This window comes from Heliangelus exortis, chromosome 21 (assembly GCF_036169615.1).
Source record: "Heliangelus exortis chromosome 21, bHelExo1.hap1, whole genome shotgun sequence".
Classification (NCBI taxonomy): domain Eukaryota; kingdom Metazoa; phylum Chordata; class Aves; order Apodiformes; family Trochilidae; genus Heliangelus; species Heliangelus exortis.
In genome coordinates this window covers 4,148,468-4,167,496 of record NC_092442.1, presented here as the reverse complement: position 1 = coordinate 4,167,496, position 19,029 = coordinate 4,148,468, and the positions used below count along the sequence as shown (strand labels likewise).

The following is a 19,029-nucleotide window of genomic DNA, read 5'->3' as shown; positions in this document are numbered from 1 at the left end:
TATCTGATACTTTTAGGTCTAAGGTTTGCTTTCCTGCAGTCTTGTTTTTACCCCTACTCTTTTTTGCTTTGCTGGTAGAATGAAAACTTTGATTTAAGGTTATATGCCTGGAAAAATAAAGCATTTAATTTACATTTTACAAGGCAGTTATTGCAGGTTAATTAAATATAAATTGAGTGTTATAGGCCATATTAAGATTTATTAATAACCAAGCAGATAAATCTCCTTGGAATTCAATTAAATAAAAATCACATAAAAATATATGTGCAAGTTTATTAATATAATACATAAAACTTGTGAATTATAGGGCAGCATTGTGCAGTAGGCTGATTAATGGGAATTAATTGCTGGAATAGAGAAAAATAAATTTTAACTTCCTGTAGCAGATATAAGAAGTATGGTATGCTTCTCCCTTACCCTTGGAAAGGAGAGTTTGTGTCTGCACATAGTCCCTCACCCTCCATCCCATAAGATGCACCTAGGACATAATTATAGAATGATTTGAGTTTGGGTTGGAAGGGACCTTAAAGATCACCCAGTTCCAACCCCTCTGCATGGGCAGGGACACCTCTCACCAGCCGAGGTTGCTCCAAGCCCCATCCAACCTGCCCTTCAACACTTCCAGGGATGGAGCAGCCACAGCTTCTCAGGGCAACCTGTGCCAGGGTCTCACCACCCTCATAGTGAAGGATTTCTTCCTAATGTCTGACCTAAATCCCCCTCTTCATGTTTTAAACTATTTCCCCTTGTCTTGTCACTGCACTCCAGTGTCAAAAAGCCCTACCCCAGCTTTCCTGTAGGCTCCCTTCAGATATTGGAAAGTTGCTATAAGGTCAGTAAGATTGCTGGGAGGTCAAAAATGCATTTGCTCTCCTTCACCTGCTCTAGCTCAGCAGTTCAGGCTTAGAGAAAGGAAGAACTGACCTGCCAGTGTGTCCTTGTAAGTTAATTGTGGGACTGAAGATTTGAGAGATGGAAGAAGCAGCAGCCCTACATGCTGGTGGGCATCTTGGACACTGGAAGGGCACCTGGGTGGGTGTCTGGTGTCACAGGCAGCATCTCTGTGTGGAAGAGGCTCAGGGGTGTCTGGAGAGGTTTGGGTGCTTGTACCAATGGATGTCAGGGAGTTTTGACCCAGGTGCTTTTTAAAATCTCTCTTGAAGTGTTTGTAGGATTGCTGGCAATATTGGTGTGCAGTGAGAGGACAAGGGGAAATGGCTGAAAACTTGAGGAGGGGGGATTTAGGTCACACATTAGGAAGAAATTCTTCACTATGAGGGTGGTGAGCCCCTGGCCCAGGTTGTCCAGGGAAGCTGTGGCTGCTCCATCCCTGGCAGTGTTCCAGGCCAGGTTGGATGGGGCTTGGAGCAACCTGGGCTGGTGAGAGGTGTCCGTGCCCATGAAGAGGGGTTGGAACTGGGTGATTTTTAGGGTCCCTTCCAACCCAAACCATTCTATGGTTCTATGAATAGCATCACTGTTAGCCAGGCTGTCTGCAAACTCAGGAGCACAGCAATGGGGTGGGCTCTGAACAGCATTAGTGAGTGGATCTAGGCCCATTGTGGGAGGCAAAACTTTTGACACTGGAGATGAGGTTCAGGAGCTGGACTTGGAAAATATCTTTCCAATATTTGCAGAAGGATTGAGGCTTGGCGTGCTGCCATCTGTTCCCTGTGCATCCTGTGTTAAATACTGTCAATATGAGATTATGTTCCAATTACAGTACCAGACTGACTGGTTTAACTCCTACCATGAATCTATTTCCCTTTATTACTCTGTACTAACTATGTGACTGATGAACCAGACACCAAAAGAGATGGTCTCTGCCCAGAGGGCTTTGTCTAAAAGAAACATGCCAGGAGAAGACAAAACGCAACAGAAAATGCAGATGAATGAGTAACTCAGTTGAGATTTTCTTTTTTAATTTGAGGATTCTTTGCTTGCTTGTGTGTTTGGCTTGAGTTTCAATATTACTAAACTTGCTTCCTGCAGACATTGCACAAGAACAGAGGCTTCCATAGAAACTCAAACAGGGTTAGGCCTGTGGCTCTTGGAAGTGTCTCTGTGAGTGTTTGAGGGGGGTGAATGCTTGGTGCTCACATGGGAACATCAGAGGATGGAAAACGGAGGCTGAACCACGTTCCAGCTCAGATGACAACTCCAGCAGACACCCTGGCTTGTGCTGGGGAAGTTTTAACCATGTTTAAAATATAGCAGGTGTCTGTCACTGCACTCCTTGCTCATCCTCCCTGCTCCTTTGGAAGAGAATGTGTGCATCTCTCTCCTCTGTGCTTCATCTCTGCTTCTCCCTGTCAGGGATATTAGCATTAAATACTTACTGCCTGGCTTAACTTAGGGGTAAGATAGGATTTAATTTGTATGGCTGAAATCCAATTATATAATGGAGCCCCTGGGGGAAGCAGTTATACCTGCTGAATCTCTTGGATGAGTAATTGTGCACAAAGGCTCCTCTCCAGAAGTAGAAACAGATCTGAAATATTTTTTTTTCTCTCTTTTTTTGCTGCTGCTGTTACATAATAAGGCTGAGACCCTGAAAAGAAAAGTCAATGACAGCCCATTGCAGTAGAAAGAATTAAAGCATTGCCAGGAGAAAACAAGTTAGAATCTGATAAAATCAAGGATCTAACAGGAAGTCTGCAGCAGTATTAGCTTGGAGGAGCCAAAATGCAGGGCAGCCAAAGGAAGCTTACTCATCTTTTTGGAAAACTGCACAGAGACTTTGCTGGCTAACTTTTCCCCCCACTTCTACCAAGAGCAGGGAATCCTCTCTTGACAAAGCTTGGGAGGTGGGTAGGGTTAAGAAAAAGTAAGCAGCCAACTGATTCGGATCCTTTTGAAAAATCCTGCTCTAAACTACATTTAAAAATCTCTGCTCCTTATCTTCGATGTCATCTGCATCCTGATAATCATCAAAACCATAGGTGATGATGAGCAGGACAGGAACAAAAGTATGATGAAGTTCCCAGCACAGTTTCTGAGAGCAGGCAAGCTTGTAAAGTGTTGATCTCTGGGATAGGATTGGCTCTTGACAACTGTCCCATCTGATACCTTCAGCAGCTTCAAATCCCACAGAGGAATGTACCAAGGGCTCTGAATGAGACTGACTGCATGAGCTCTTATATTAGGCAAGTTTTCTCATAGGTCAGAGTACCATATTTAATTCTATTTTTAAAAATAGAAAGCAAACTTTTCTTCTTTTCTTATGAGTTCTGAGCGGAAAAATAATTTCCTCCTGATTTCATGACTACGTGAAGATAAAGTGGTGGCTGCACCCAGCCAGCTGAAGAAAGGCCAAATCCCCGAGTGCCACAGACTGAGGACAAACCCGGGTGGTCAGCTAACCCCTCCCTGGCTGGGCAGATCTACCAATAATTTTCCAATGCTCATAAAAAAACCATCTGAAGCACAAGCTGCTGTAACTGGTGAGGGGAAGGTACCTGTCTCACAGACTTGCAGCTCCACCCTGTGGCTCCTTTTTGGCAAGCTAAAACCCAAGGTTTCTGAAACGTTAAAACCTGTTGAGGTCAACGTTGTTACACTGGGGCAGAGCTCTGGCAATGCACATGAGAAATTGGGTGTGTATTTCTTCGTCAAATTCTTAGCGAGCTGTCATCTCCCATTTGAATCATGGCAAAAAATTGCGAAGTTAATTTTTAATAAAATAGTAAAGCCAGCAATCTTATTACTCCCTCTCTTAAAAACCTCCCAGTGCAAATAGGAAGAAAAAAAAGCAGGGAACTGATAACTTTACTTCACCTTCCCAAATTCACTATGAGAAGATTGCAGTGGTTTTCCCCAATATTTATTTGTCATATGAAATTCTTAAGGAGTTACCAGAGCAAGCGATGTTTGATTTTTAAGCTCCTTTTCCAAAGAATTCTCTTGTGAGAATTTCAGTGAGGTTAACTTGGCAACTGACACCATATTGCTTTGTTTTCTTTCCTGGATAATTACTGTGACTTGCTTTTTCCAGGAGGATTAGGGCACTTGTAATTAAAATAAGCTTTTATTTGTACATGTGTACAGTTTTACTGTAGGAAAACTCAGGAGATGGATTCATACTTACAGAACACAGAGGTGTTATACCAACAGAATTAAGTTTAGATTTGAACCACTATTGTACATCCCATTCCTCCAAACTCAAGTGAAATCTGAAATCTCCCTTGTGCTTAATGTAGGTTTACAGGTCTCTGTGAATATCTTAAAAATAGAGAAGCTGAAAAACTGATACAAACCCCAGTTTTATTGTGAATCTTCTGGCAGTGCCTGCCCCATCTGTGTTGGGGAAATATCTGTGAAATACTGCTCCTGGATGGACTGTGTATCTCCATTGCCATGGAATGAGTTGAGATGACCTCTTCCTCCTGAAGTTCAGATGTTATTTAGAATAATCACAGCCCCTAAGGCTTTCACTGGATTTGTTGTCTGCCAGTGTGGTGGCTGAACATGGGCTTTCATTTTATTTGCTTTGCTGCTAGAGAGCCGTGAGATGAGAATTTGAGTTATGAATTACATGAATCCCCCCTGCAAGCTGGTAGACATCAGTCTCCATCCATACAGTCAGAAGGTCAAGCCTGTGCATTGTTAGCACAAGACATTGGAAGTTTCTTTTTACAGGGAGACTATTTCAAAACAGATATAATATTCCACATCTTAAAAATAACAGGAAGCACCTTGAAAAGGTAGCTGTAGAAAAGGGAATTATTTCTTCTTTTTATTAAACCCTAAAACAGATCAAGAACTTGCTGGACTTTACTTATCTTCCCCAAAATTATCACTGAAGACCCCCTGAATGTATGAGCCAGGTACAGCCATCCAACCAGCTGCCTGGGACCATGACAAAGGAGAGGTCCATTTGCTGGGCATGGAAATAAATGAAAGCCCATCAGTCTGTCAAGCAAAATTGCTTGAGTAGTTTTATCAAAAAGGTGTTTGCTCTGCACCATCTCAATGTGAACCTGTCTCTTGTTCCCACGAGCAATCACTCATGGAGTGGTAACACCATGGGAATGAGTGAAGCCAACAAGTTCTGCATCTGTGTTCATGGACCTGTGAGAAGATCTTTGCCAATGCACCCTGGTGTTTCATATGATCCTTAAGAAGAGCTGAGTTGTTGGCATGGCAAGGGTGTGCACTTACACCCTGGGAGTTTTGCTCTTTCCGTGTTGCTGTACCAGGATTTCTCAGTGTTTGCAAAATTTCTGCCAAAGATCTGTACCCGTTGTGAAGTTCTGATAAAACCTGTTGTGATAAGGACTTTCCTTACTCCAAACATGGTGCTTAGTTGTTCTTTTCATGAAGCTGGGGGGGTTCCAGGTTCCCCACAGCTGCCTTCAGCCACTGTGCAGTTCTGTGCCTGCTCTCTTGCCAGGTGAAGAGGGGTTTGTACCCAAAATGCCTGGAGGCTTTGTCTGTCTCATAGGAGAAGGTGGTGACTATGGTGTTCAGTAAAGGCAAGTTTAGGAAGGGCTGTGGCTTCCAGAAAGGATACAAGATGACCTTGATTATCCTGTGCAATTGTATCAGTAACCACATCTTCCAGTAAGGGATGTGGGAGCCCAGTTGCACTGTGGGGTCCATAGAGGACAACAGCTGATGCCTTATCAGAAAACCTTTTCTTGTTGGAGTGTCATCATAGGAATAATACACTTGTCCAGCGAGTAAATCTGGTTTCAGCTGCAAGTTCCTTGCTGCAAGAACATGCATCCATGCAACATTCCCTGGAGAAAGATGAATGGGAGAGAAGCGGGTATTCAGGGAGAGCTCAGTTTTCCTGTTTACTGTAGAGTGAGCACGTTGGGTCTGCCACCTTCAGTGCTGTGGAGTAGGGAAAGCACTTGTCATGTTACTCAGCTGTACCACAGAGAGACTGAGTAGTTAATCCAGACCTCTAAGATACTTCAAACCTTTGCTCTCCCCTTTGAGCTGGACAATTAATGTGCCTTGTGATAGTGGTTCATGTGAAGGGAAAGGGCAGGGTTTTGTAGTGAGAGCAGGATGAATGGGAGGCAGTGCTCGAGGGTTTTATTCCTGGCTCTGCTGTGAGCCTTTGAAGAAGTCACTTGATTTATCTCGGGCTGATTCTTCTCTAACAGCATTTCCAAACTACTGTTATCTGCACTTTTGGAAAAAGACATGTAAGTGTACTGCACTGAAATATCTATAACCCTGCATGATTTAAGAGTGACTTATACTCCCCAAAATGCATTCAGTGCCACAACAAACTCTTACTATAGGTTTTGTGAATAGCTGCTTGTTCTTGTTAAAATCAGTTACGTAGTACAGCTGGTTTTGCAAGGAATTTTACAAGTCATGTTGGTTTAATTTATCAGAATGAAGAGGAAATTGAGTGTTTTTTCAAACAAAAAGCATTTTTAAAATATTGCCCAATTTTCTCTCTCCCCCATATATCTCTTGAAATGTGTAAGTAGAAAAAGAAACATTAGATCTATCCTTTTTCTGCTCCTTTTTTGTTTTTTTCAGTTTGCTAAACATTTCTGCTATGTTGAGGGGAAGAAAAAATGGAAAAAAAAGAAAACTCTTCCCAGGAAAAACAGTAGAATGTAAACAACTGTTTTTAAAATTCTTTTAGCCAGCCTAGGTCCACATACAAATATTTGTACTCATTTTCCAAACTCATCTCTCTGTCCTGGAAGAGTATAGTTAAGCAGACATGTAAAATCCCCTGTGTTGGAAGCAGCCTGGTAGCAAAGAGATCAATCATTCACTCACTCACCCACGTAGGTGTAATTTCTCTCTGTGTTTTCAGGCTCTAGGTAGTTCAACACTCCATTCCTGGCTTTGGCTGACAAATATAACTCCTGAAGAAATGTTGCCTTCTCCCCATACACTGTGTTTGCACGGATGATGCAGGCTGTCAGTTTACCTCCGTTGCTCAGCTGTAAAATCAGGGAGGGATGTTTGTGAGTGATGGATTCAGAGATGAAATCTTCCACAGTGGTGTTGGGTCTGCCAGATAAAACCAAAACCTGGGAACAGCAGGCTAGAGGTGTCAACCTTTGCAGAGGGGATCTGGCCAGCTAAGGCCTGGTTTAGGTCCCTAACAACACAGGGAGTTGTACAGTTTGGTTTTTTTCTTTTTCCTGTCATAGCAGACCTGCACCAATGTGGTGCTCACTGAGAGCTGGAGGGTGCCAGTGGCATTACTGCTCTCTGATGCTGTGATGTACAAATGAATGTTTGCAACCTGGTTTCTTATGCCCTAGTTTAAGACTGCTCTTTCCAAACTCACACTCCTCCTGGTGGAGTTAAAGCACAGGCTCAAAAGGCAGCACCTTTTGATCTTGCCAGGTTGTGGCAGCTTCCCAATGATGGGGAAACATCAGGCTTTGGTAAGCTTAGAGCAGTGTGGTTTGTGCATCAAGGACAGGCAGTAGTTGGCTTCACATATACGAGTTGTGGGGTCTTAGTAACCAGCTCTCTCCTTCCATCCACCCTGTGCTGTGACACCAGGGATGCTTCCATTGGTTTCTATACCTTTTTTCCATTGGCTTCCAATACAAGTTTTTCTGCCATGGCCTTTGTCTTCCCATAAGGCAGCTCCACTTCCCCACTGTATTTGGTGTCCTCAGTTCCTCTGAAATAGATTGTGAGAGACAGTGAGTGACCATGGAGTGGAGCACAGGGACACATTTGTCACAGTGTGATTTAGTCAGCAGTCCCTGCTCTCCAGTGATTTCTATGAACCCGAGATCCGTACTGCAGCTTGGGAGAAAGAAGGCCTCAAGAAATACCAGGAAGCTCTGGGTGTTCATAGGCAGGTTTATATGAGGGCAATTTTATGTTTGAATTTGGTTTTGTGTAATAGTGGAATTGAAGCAAACAATATTCTGGCAGGCAAATTAGAAGGCAGTGGAGTTACCTTTTCAAGCAGCTCACAAGTGGCTGAACAAGGTGGAAAGAGCACAAGAAAATGGAGGGCAGGAAAATGAGAGCAATCCTACTTCATTTTTTCATTAGAGGTAGAGAAAAGCCTCTCATGAGTGATAAACTAAAAGGAGAAGCTGCTGCCTAATTTTCTTCACAGGGTTGATTAGAGCTGGGAGTCATTTGCCGGTGCCAATGATCTCTTGAAAAAGTTGCAATCAGTGTGTTTGTGCTGGGATTATTCCTTCATCTCCCCTATTAAGTTATGCTTGAAGAGAAGAGCAAAGTGGACCTATGATTAAGGGCAAGCAGGGCTCACAGACCCACTGGGGACACTTGGTTTCCACTATGGAAAACAGTCTGCTCCTCATCCTCCTAACTTACAGCTGCAAGGAAGAAAGCCCATGGGACTTAACATGTAACAGGCTCCACAGGCCCTAAAATAATTCCAGAGAGAACCAAGAGAGCAGCTCAGTCCCCCACCAGGACACTGGTGTCCTGTCCTAATGGCTCTAGATCAACTTTAGTCCATTGCAGGATTCAGTCAAGCAGATTCAGTGGGCTCTGGAGGAGCTGGGGAAGGAAGAAACCTTGTTTGAAGCACTGGGAAGGAACATCCAATAAAACTGTGTGGCCACTTGCCCCCTTGCTGCCATGCCTAGCATGGGTAGGCTTGTTCTCTCTGTGTGTACTGCAGGAGACTTCACATTTTAAAATTCATTTACTCTGTGTTTTGCTCTCCTAGAGAAATTCACCCTAGGCAAGCACCAGACTCTGCCTGCCATGGAGTATCCTCACACAAGGCAATGAAGAATTATCATGCTCCTTCTGCAGATATGCAGCTCTTGGAAGGGTTAAGTGGCCTGTGATGAGTTCATGCAGCAGAGCTTGTTTTGTCAGACACTGGGTCTCAGGAGAGCAAGTTCTGACTCAGGCTCCATGCTTGACCTTGGGCAACTTGCGTACTCTTTTCTGTACACAGATCTCCATGTGTAAAATGGATAATCTTGTTGCTTTTCTCTTGCCTGTTTGGCAGTTTGGTATCTTGTGTGTCAGATACCCCAGCTGAGATCAGGGCCTTCATGTGCTGCAGCAACAGCAATCAGTCAGGAGCATCAGAAATACAGTTTCCTCATGTACCCAGGCTTTTATCACAAAACCATCCTCCCCTTGCCTGTGCTTATGGGTGATGAGCAAGAGAAAAACCAGAAAACAAGCGAGACAAAAGATTGATTGTGCGTGGTTTGTTTTAAGCCCAGGAGAGACCCAAGACAATTAGGAGGTTATCTACAAGTTCTAGTTTTAATTGCTTTCTTGGGTTTTTTAATCCAAATTCATTTTTTGTCTTGCAAAGCTTGTAAGCAGCAGCAGCAGCTTCACAAAGGAGCAAACCTGCCTGCTGTTCCTGGGCTGCAGAGCTCTGCTCCTGTTTGTCTTCCCCCACCCCTTTTGAAGCTCGGTAGTAACAAAGAGCTCAGCATAATGCTCTTGCTTTTCAAAATGATCACAGATAACTGAACGCTAATAAGACTGGAGCAGCATTGTCAGAAGGTATCTCAGCAGTGGCTGTCTCAGAGGGATTGAGACTGACAGAGGCATTTTCTATTATTGTCGGATGCTGAGGTGTGAGCATTATCCCTGCACCCATCACCATGTCCAGAGATTAATCATGCTTTGTCTGCATCAATTCCCAAGCACGTAAAAGTGAGTTAAATAAAATTATATGGGGAATCATGGAGAAGAGGAATAGAAAAGAAGAAAAAAAAAGCCAGGCAGGTAGGATCATGGACTGAGGAAGAAGAGCAGAATAGACTGGGTGGGGATGAGGGGAGCTGAGGAGGAAGGGGAAAATCACATTGTCTGTGCTTTCAGTCTGGAACACATTTATTTCTGCTGCCTTCTGGTCATAACTGGGCTCCCTATTGAGACAAGCAGTGTAGTTTCATACTGGGCTCTGACCATTTGCTCCTTTTACATTCTCTAATTCTCTTAATTTAAAAACAAAATCACTGGAGAAGGAGGACCACTCTCAGGCTTCCTCCCAGCATGATGGGAGAGCCTGAGTGTGTTCTGCAAAATGACTTCAAGGCTCTTGCTGGTGGTTTTATTTGTATTTGTGGTGAGTAAGAACTGGAGTTGGTGGGTGCTGAATGTTGATGTGTATCTCTCTGAGCATCAGCCTGGATGAATTTTTCCTTGTGCCTGTTTGTGCCATCATTAAAAGCCAAAGGACTGTCCTCACACGCATGGCTTGGGGTAGATTTGTCAAGGCATCTGTGAACATTTATCTCTTAAAGTCATGGGACTAAAATACTAAACAAGGATGTGTCTGTATCTACATTATTTTTAGAAATTTAGATATGCTAGTGACCAAATACCATAGCTTTTCAGTGACACAGGGTCTTTAGTGCTCAGGTCCCAAGTGGATTGAGGTTTATTGTTCTCATGGATCTTTTTCATAAGCCAGACATTTATTCTACAGACTTGGGTGCTTAAACACTTTCCAAATGAACTGGGTTATGCCTTAACTAACTTGAAAGTATGAAATTTAGGCTTTTAGGTTATTTTAAGTTATTCCTTAAGCAGCCTTTTCTAGTTGGGCTCAGATTTCTAGAGCCAAGTTACTGAGGCCAGCTGTGTCTAGACTGGTTGCCTGTAGAGACAGAACTTGACTTAGAGCCAGTTCCCCTTGCACACAAGTTTCCACAGTTTGAGCAGTCTGTATGGCTTCAGCCATGCTTGAAATCAGCAAGGAGCCTTTCCATGGTACATAGCAGGCTGCACCCATCCCTACTTGACATCAGCTAAAACTTCAGCTCCTGGCCTTCAGAAATACCAGCTCAGTTCTCAAGGTACAAGCACCATTGCCTCATGAATACAAAAGATATCCAAATGCTGATTGTGAAAGTCAGTTCTGAATATCAAAGATCTAAAAGCCCCCCACCCCTCCAAATCTATGTTGACCACTGTCTTTGTATTGCTCCATATCCCACCTTCACCACAGGTTTTCTAAACCTCTGCTTCTTCTGGGGCTGTGGGTCAGTCTCAGAGGAGCCCCATACAGAAGACATGAGCTGAGCATAAGGCCCAGAAGTGTAAAGTCCAGGAATTAGCCCATGTGAACATATTGCCAGGAAAAAGGATTGAGAGATAACAGAGTGCAATGTACAGATCAGATCCAGCTCACACAAGTATTTAAGCACACATGAATACTGCAGGGCAGCTTCAGACCAAAGGCATCTGTCTCCTAAGACTATGTGGGCAACTTTTTTCTGTGAAACTGCTAAAATTGTATGCATTTAGCCACATTTGATAGTGAAAGCTGGGTACAGGCTTGCCAGCAACACACAGTGGAGCTGAGGAGGGAGTGGGTTGGTAACAGCAGAGCATCACCCACCCTTTGGATTGACTCAAAGTGAGGAGAGAGTGAAAACTGACCCAACAGCAGGGTGCAGCTTGACTGATCACCAACTGTAAGCAAGAGACCTTATCTGAAACTGATTTTCTGGCTTAGAGGAGCAAGGTTGTCCATTTTCTTGTTTAACCAGAAATCCAGAGTGCTGGAGAAGATTTGCTCAGCCTTACCTGAACATGGGCTCCTGCCGTGTGTTGGGTCCCACTGCAGCAATGGAGCTCGTGTAGACAACATAGGGGATGTTCAGGGCACAACAGGCCCTTAAGACATTTTCAGTACCTGTGGGGCAGGTTGGGAAGGACAAACATTAACCACCTTGCCTTTGTTCCTATTGTACAAATCAAGAGAGATTTCCAAGCTTGAGAATCTGACTTGAAACAGATGCAGCTTTTTTTATGGCTGAAATGATACAAAGCCACAGGTGAAGGCAGCAGTTCCTCAGGGATGTTTGCACAGGAGGGGATGGTTTATAACATGAGAGCAGGAGTTACATCTATAGCTGTAACATGGCTTAACTTCTATGGCTATTGACAACTGACTTGGACTTTGTAGCTGGTAACAAAAAGGGCAACTGGCAGCTCAGCAGAGCAAAACTCCATGGTTTCAATTTTTTTTATTCATGAGCAGGCTGTTGAATGGTGAATTGCAGCCTTCTGGCAAAAGGATGATTGGTGTTTTAGTTTCATATATTGCTCCACAGAAGTTGTGCAGATGACTGTAGGATGCAAATCATTGCAGCAGGCTCTTGGTAGCTGTAAAATTTTACACAAAATCGTGAGGGCAGCTTACGAGCCCATGTGAAATTCAGATGAAACTTAAGCATAGTTTCATTTAAGAAAGTTTGATCTGGCTGAACTTGTGGGCCATTGTGTGGGTTTGGTTTTGGGTTTTTTTGGTGGTGTTTGAGGGAGGGGATGGTTTAAATGGTTTAAGTCTCTTCTAGGGATGTTTTTTCATTCATCATGATTTCGATTCAACTTGATTCTTTGAGAACCTCAATGACAGCAGCAATAACATGGTTGCATACTGAGGACCTTCAAATCTGATAAGGCAGAGCTGAAAGGAGCCATTCATAGGGTTGGTTTCTGGAAGTCTCCATCCTATTTATATCTGGATAATCAGGCTCTGCCCTTGAGCCTTGCTGCAGAGCTTGCATGGGGAGGGACTGTGATTTCTCTGTTCTCTTAGTTGGTAAGGGTATAATCTGAATTTATCAAGGAAATCTGGCACTTAGGATCATTTCAGAGGGCATAAATCTATACAAAAACCTGGTGGAAAAGAACCAGTTTGCTTCTTGAGCCTATTGCTAGATATAAAGTTAACTGAGAACCCCTGTGGAGAAACGTCACTGCAAAGAGCTGAGTTAAAATCCATTCAGTTTAAAAAAAAAAAAGACAAATTAAAGTCTTTAAGTGACTAGATGGAGAAAATAATTCTTGCAGAAGAGGGCTCTTCAATCTAGTCAACAAGACTGTAACTGGATCCAGTAGCCAGTGGTTGGAACAGAGGACAGAATCAAAGCAGATGTAAATTTTTGCCAAAACTGGTAATTAATCAGAACCACACTAATGCTCTTCAGCATTGTTATGCCTTGCAGAAAGACATGATAGATAACCCATTAGCTTGCAGTCCTTAATTCTAGGCAAAAGTCTTTTTGAAAAGGCATAGTCCAATTTAGCCACAAATTGTTGGGTTTAAGGCAGTAATTGGATGAATTTCTGTGGCCTGTGTGCTTGAGTTAGGCAGAGGAGCCAGCTAGAGGATTACATGGTTGACCTGTCCTGACCCTATTTTTTTTTCTATGAAGTCTACAGCAGGTATCAAATACAGTTTGTTTTGATCTTTTAACCTGCTCTGATTTTAGTAGAAAACTTCAGACTACTCTCTCAGTTCAAGATGAGACGTAGTTAGGGCAGCAGCCTCACTTCAGGGAGCCATCCAAGGGGAGGCAGAAATGCAGAACAGTTTGTCACCAAAAAGAAGGCTCCTGCTAAACCATCTCAAACTGTGCTCCTCAAACAGACAGTCATGTTGGAAAAAACTTTGTGTGTGGGGTTTTCTGGGAATGTCACAAACATCTGCAAGAGGTCTGGTTTGCTAAATAGGGGAGCTGCCCAATGTTCCCTGCTCTCTCTAAAAACCTCCCTACACTGAAATACCTTGCTGCTAGCAAACAGACAATGCAGAGCAAGAGCTCACCAAGCCATTAAAAGGCAGCAGTCACCCTCAGGCTCTGAATAAGCTCAGCACACATGCACAGTACAGGCTCTTAAAAGCATCTGGTTTTGAAAACAACTTCAGCAATGAAAAGAAGGATGAAATGTAAATGTTGCCCTTGAATGCATCAGCAAATCACAGGAGCCCTGAGCAGTAATTGAGTTTGAGATATATATATATAAAAATATATAGAAAATTCCTTCCTTGTGGTTAACAACTGTTTTAGTAGCTAAGAGCCCGAGGTGCCATTGGAATTGCTGCTGTAATAGGGATTTCATTATTTTTATAGCCTGTGCTTATTTCCTAGATTTATGAACAAATTTTCTTTAAGCAGAGATCTTGCATCTAACATGAAATCAGCTGCTGGTGATAGGAAGAAAGTGTTGTGGAGCTCTGTTATGTGTGGTTTGTAGACACGTAATAGTTGTGAACTCTTGACTATAATTAAAATAACATCATTCCCTTAATATTGTGGATGTAGTTCAACTGGTAATAGTCTTGCACTGGTAGATTGTTCTCCATGGGAAAGCTGTAAGCTATCTTGAACAGTAGTAAAGTTTTAATGGCTGTCCTTGTCACACACTAAACAGTTTCTTACCACTATAGGCACCTCTGGATCACCTCAGTACTATCATTGAAACTTAGACCCTTGACCAGAATAACTTCATAATAACTGAGTCCAGATTTCACTTCCCCAGATGAAGCTTTAGCAATGGAAAGGAGCAGCATGACCTGCCCTGGTCAAGGGGAGAGAGACAAAGGCAGAAACATCCCCGTGGTAAAGGAAAGGTCCCAGGCACCTTTCTCATCTTGTAGAAGAGTGGTGTGTGAAATTCAGGAGTCAAGGGAGCACTGAATCAGAGAGGACACATTTGTCATAGCCTCTTGTATGCCTACACCAAGGCATGGGAATTTAAGGCTGTATTTAATTGCTTGTTTTAAAGAGCTTACCCCCAACATTGACAGCTCTCATTTCCCAAAAGGGCACAGTGTTTCTGTAGTCCACAACAGCAGCTGTGTGAATAACCACGTGAACTCCCCGCATGGCAGCAAGGAGCAGATTGTAGTCTCGAATGTCTCCTTTCATCACTGTCACATGAGTGGTAGCTGGAGAAAAATAATATAACCATAGATGCAGGGAGCAAAAAAAAAAAAAAAAAGTACAAATCAGCATCCTCACCTTCTTACAGAATGAGAATCCTGCTTGGAAAGCTTTCTTCTCTGCAGGGCCAGCTGAAGCACACTCTAATGACTATGCCATTTGAATACATCACACCAGGGGAAAACACATCCCTGGTTTTGAGCCCCAAGAAGTCAGATCTGCATCTGGTTTAATTCAGCACAGCACTTTTGCCAATTTACATCAACTGGGGGTCAGAATAGCTGTGTCTGTCACTTCAAAGCTCTAGCATGGATCCAAGGAGAGCAGGACCATGGAATGTTGGCCTGGAGCTGCAGCTGGTTCAGGATTTTCTCCGGCACGGGTGAATAAGTGCAGTGTTCTGGACACTTCATTTCCTTCAGACAGAAGATTTTTAGAGCTTGCTGGGAATAACACCAGGGAAGTTCAAGGGACATTGAAAAGAGCTTTATTTAAATTACAAATCCTATAGGTGAGAGGGGAAAATAATGTAACAAGTCAAAATGTTTCATAGGAAATTCCTCCCTTTGAGCTGCTCAGAAGGGGTTTTTTCCCTCATCTCATTTTTCCTCCCTTCTTCTCCCTCAAAATAGCTGTTCCATACATGGCTATTTCTTGCATGTACTGCTAATTTTCTTGCTTCGAGACAGTGTTCTAGCATTTAGGTGGTATTTTTTCCCTTTTTCTTTTGTTGGAAATAGGCCAGGCAGAAGCTTGGGTTAGGATGCTGTACTCCTTGGGGATTTATCAATAAGCCAGACAGCAGTAGTAAGAACAGGACTGCTTTGGGAAGGAGATATCTCCTCTCTGCTGCACTTGTGGCTTCCTGGGGTGCCCCATGCAGCCAGGGATCAGGGTAGTGATTTCTGAAGGATCATACATATTGAAGAGCTCAAGGAAGAGGCTGTGACTCCAGCTGTGAAGTCACATCATCTGTTATGCTCAGTGAGCAACTGCCAGGACAAGGTGGTAAAGGAGCAGTGTTATTCCTGAAGTCAAAGGAGGGACAAAATTCAAGCTAGCAGGGCAGCCAGCAGAATGGTTGGTAAGAAGCATGGGGATGTAGGAAGAGGCAGTTCTACAAAAGGGTCAAGCTGATGTCTTAATTAACATAAGATTTGGTGGACTTGCTCATGGGAGTTTCAGTATTAATTTAATATTAAAGCACAGAGTTGAGTAAGCAAGAATACAGCAGAAAAAGAAGGAAGGCATTGCCCATGTAGCAGAGGTTATACACTTTCCTGGAGTAAGCAGAGCAGGATGCTCCTGCTGAAAGTCTTTCCCAGAGCTCTGAGGTGTCAGCAGCCTCATGAGAGGGATTTTGGTGCTACTTAATGGTGATGGGAAAACCCTAACCCCTCAGGCTGAAGTGTTTATATGGTCTCTTTCTCATCATCTGTCTTAAGGCAGCTTGTGCAATTAAGACCATCAAGAGAATGATGAGGGATCAGCCCAAACCAGGGAGGTTACAAGGCATCCAGGAGAAATTTTCACATTGGAAAGGCCTTCTGAGCTTTATCCAGGGCCACTGAAGAGCTGATGGGTGTCACTGCAGCTTTGTTGCATTATCAGCTACTTTGGAGAACTTTTGGGGGAGGTACTGGAAGGCTGCAGTAGAGCAGATGAACCACCTCTCCTTAGAAAGGAGGTAAAGAAGAGCCAGAAATTTAGAGAACAGCTTGGTTTCAACCCCAGGAAATTCAGGAACACACACTTGACATGTGTGTGAGCACCTGTGGTGTAATAAGGAGAATAGAAGCAGCTGACATGAATTTGTCAAAAACAAATCAAATCAGATAAATCTCCTTTGTTCTTATGACAAGTTAACAGGCTGTATGGATATTCTGGTACAGGTCGATGTCATCTATCATGATTTTGGACAGGCTTTGGAAACTCTGTGTCATTCTCATAAATAAGACAGTAAAACATGATCTAAATAAGCCACATTAGGGTGAGCACAAAGCTGGCTGAGTTACAGTTCCCAGGGAAATGCCAGCTGTGGTAGGCGGCTGCCCTGGGGCTCTCCAGGGCTTATTGCTGTATTTGAGTCTTTTTTATAGTTTTCATCAAGAAACTGGCATATTTCTTCATCAAATCAGCAGATAGCATCAGAACAAGCAGGACTTGAAGTGTGCTGGAGGTTTAAGGTATGAGCTGAACGTAACTAATAGGGCCTGACAAAAAAACCCAAAGAGGTGAAAATTGATAGGGACAAAGAGAAGATATTGGGCTGAGTAGGAAAGAAGCAATGGGTCCTCATGAAAGAATTAAGCTGGGCCAGGAGAGCTCAGGAGCTATTGCCTGTCAGCAGGGTCTGGCAACTGTGAAGCAGGTATAATTGTACTGACAGGTACAAATGGGAGAACCAGAGGCCAGAAGGAATCCATCCATCAGCTTCATGCAGTGGGGGCATGTCCTAACCTCAGTGCCCCTCTTCCAGAAGAGATCAACACCAGTGCCCAGAGACACAGCAAGTGTGAGGAGCAGAGAGTGGAGGAGTGCACAGAGCTATTTTAGCCTCAAGGAGAAAACAGGAGTGGAAGGAGGTGATTTTCAAACATGAAGGTTGTTGTAAAAAAATCACAGTATTAACCTATCCTACCTGTAAGGTTAGAGGAAAAGTCAAAGACTTAAATTGCAGTTTAAATTGTACCAACAGGCAGTGCAGAAATTGGGTGCCTGAGGTGGCTTGGGAATGAGATGGAAGAACATCTGTCAGGAAGGTTGTGGCCGAGCTGATTCTGCCTTGGGGTAGAGACAGGGATGACCCCTCAGGGCTGCTTTTGCTTCATTTTTCTGTGGTGTTAGGCCACAGACCTCTTCTAGATCAGGGACTATAACAGCTTCTTAAGGTTTAAACAAGTTGTTTTCTTCAGTTATGGGTGCTTTTAAGGCAATGGGCTACCTGAAGCCTGGGGAAACCAGTCGGGTGAGTACATCTGCCTAGGGAGGGGTTTTGATAGTGATGTTTCCCTGGGAGTCTTCTAACTTGCTTGAAGTGTATCTTGTTTTTATTGATATCTTCTAACAGATAGGATCTCCCTTATCATGTTCTCCTCTCTCATTCAAAGGAGGCTGAAGGTCTGGACAGTGAGAGGGAGGGGGGCCCAGCCCACCATTAACCAGGCAGAGCACCACTGGCTTGTTTTGCATGAGTATGTGAAACAGGTGGTTTTCCCCCAACATATCTTACTGTAATCAACCCTGGTGAAACATCAGAGGGCAGCTCTCATTAGATGATCAAATGATTAATTAATTATCTTAGGGCTTATTTGCTGAGACTCACCTCTTCCTTTTTTTTGTGTACAGCACAGAACTGCTATAAGTTTCTCTCAATTTTTTCAAGTCATTTATTTCACAATATCTGCAACAGGTTGTGAGCATGATTCTATTATTGTCAAGGTTTGGGGGGTTTGTTTGTTAATTTTCTCAGAATTGGTTAAGTGGCTGAAGCATTTTAGGAGCATGATTTTTTTTTGTCCCTTTGCTTTTAGTCAAGACTGGTTGAGCAGAGGCAACCAGGCAGCTTCAGTGATCTACTGGGTGTACATGTTGCTCCTCACAACTGCTTGCTGAGTGAGGACTTAGATCCTCCTTGTGATGGATCTCTTGGAGTTAGGCACTCTAGATCTGCATTGCTTTAATTTAGTCCTATGCTGAAAAACCTTTCTGAACTGGAAGGTGTTTAATCCAGGCTGTTTAATCCAGGTGTTTAATCCAGGTTCCTGCCCTATGCCTGTAACTCTGCCATCTCCAGTGTAATACCAGCTGTCTTGAAAGGGAGGGTTATGGCTGCTAAAGAGAAGCTTCTGCCCTTTTCTTACCTGTGGTGCATTTTTCTGCTTCTTCTCTTGCAGCTGAATCGAAAACTCTGACTTCTTTGATGTAGTCTTGTTGAGACAGGATCTCTGTGATCTTCTCCCCTATAAAACCACATCCTCCTGTCACCAGGTAGACCCAGGTTCTCTCCATTTCTGAAGATGTTTTTGTGGTTGTAGTGGGAGTAGAGAGAGTGAGTGAAGGTTGCTGCCAAGATCCTGTCATGCAGTTCTTTCTCAGCCAGTGTGTTTTCTGAACTAAGTCTAAAGTTTAACTGTCATATAATGTTACTGGGTGACCATTAACTCCCTCCAGCTATTTATAAATCAGATTTTCATTGGCACAGTCACACAAGTGCGGCCACAGACATACTAATACTGCACACAGGCCACTTCTGGGCTCACTGAGCCTTTCCTTTCTACCATAGTCTCCCATGATCAGTGGGGCATCTCCAGTTTGCCTCAGTATGTGGTCAGTTTCAGTCCAAAATTTTGATGCCAGCATCTTAGGACAGTCCTTTTCCTCAGGC

General features: G+C 43.4%; 1 protein-coding gene across 2 annotated transcripts; it reads right to left on the bottom strand.

The window, feature by feature from the left end:
- Nucleotides 1–261: 261 nt before the first annotated feature.
- Nucleotides 262–18,810, bottom strand: LOC139805980 (3 beta-hydroxysteroid dehydrogenase type 7-like). 2 transcript variants are annotated; one of them, XM_071765016.1, is made up of 8 exons: nucleotides 18,506–18,810; nucleotides 14,492–14,647; nucleotides 11,494–11,602; nucleotides 7,519–7,618; nucleotides 6,758–6,920; nucleotides 2,430–5,741; nucleotides 1,207–2,309; nucleotides 262–587 (listed from the first exon to the last, which is right to left on the bottom strand). In XM_071765016.1, exons 1-6 carry the CDS (start codon nucleotides 18,723–18,725, stop codon nucleotides 5,302–5,304), a joined length of 1,188 nt encoding a protein of 395 aa, XP_071621117.1. In that variant the 5' UTR covers nucleotides 18,726–18,810; the 3' UTR covers nucleotides 262–587; nucleotides 1,207–2,309; nucleotides 2,430–5,301. The 2 variants fall into 2 exon arrangements, with proteins under 2 accessions (XP_071621117.1, XP_071621116.1); XM_071765015.1 differs by having other exon boundaries at nucleotides 1,207–5,741.
- Between the last annotated feature and the right edge of the window lie 219 nt (nucleotides 18,811–19,029).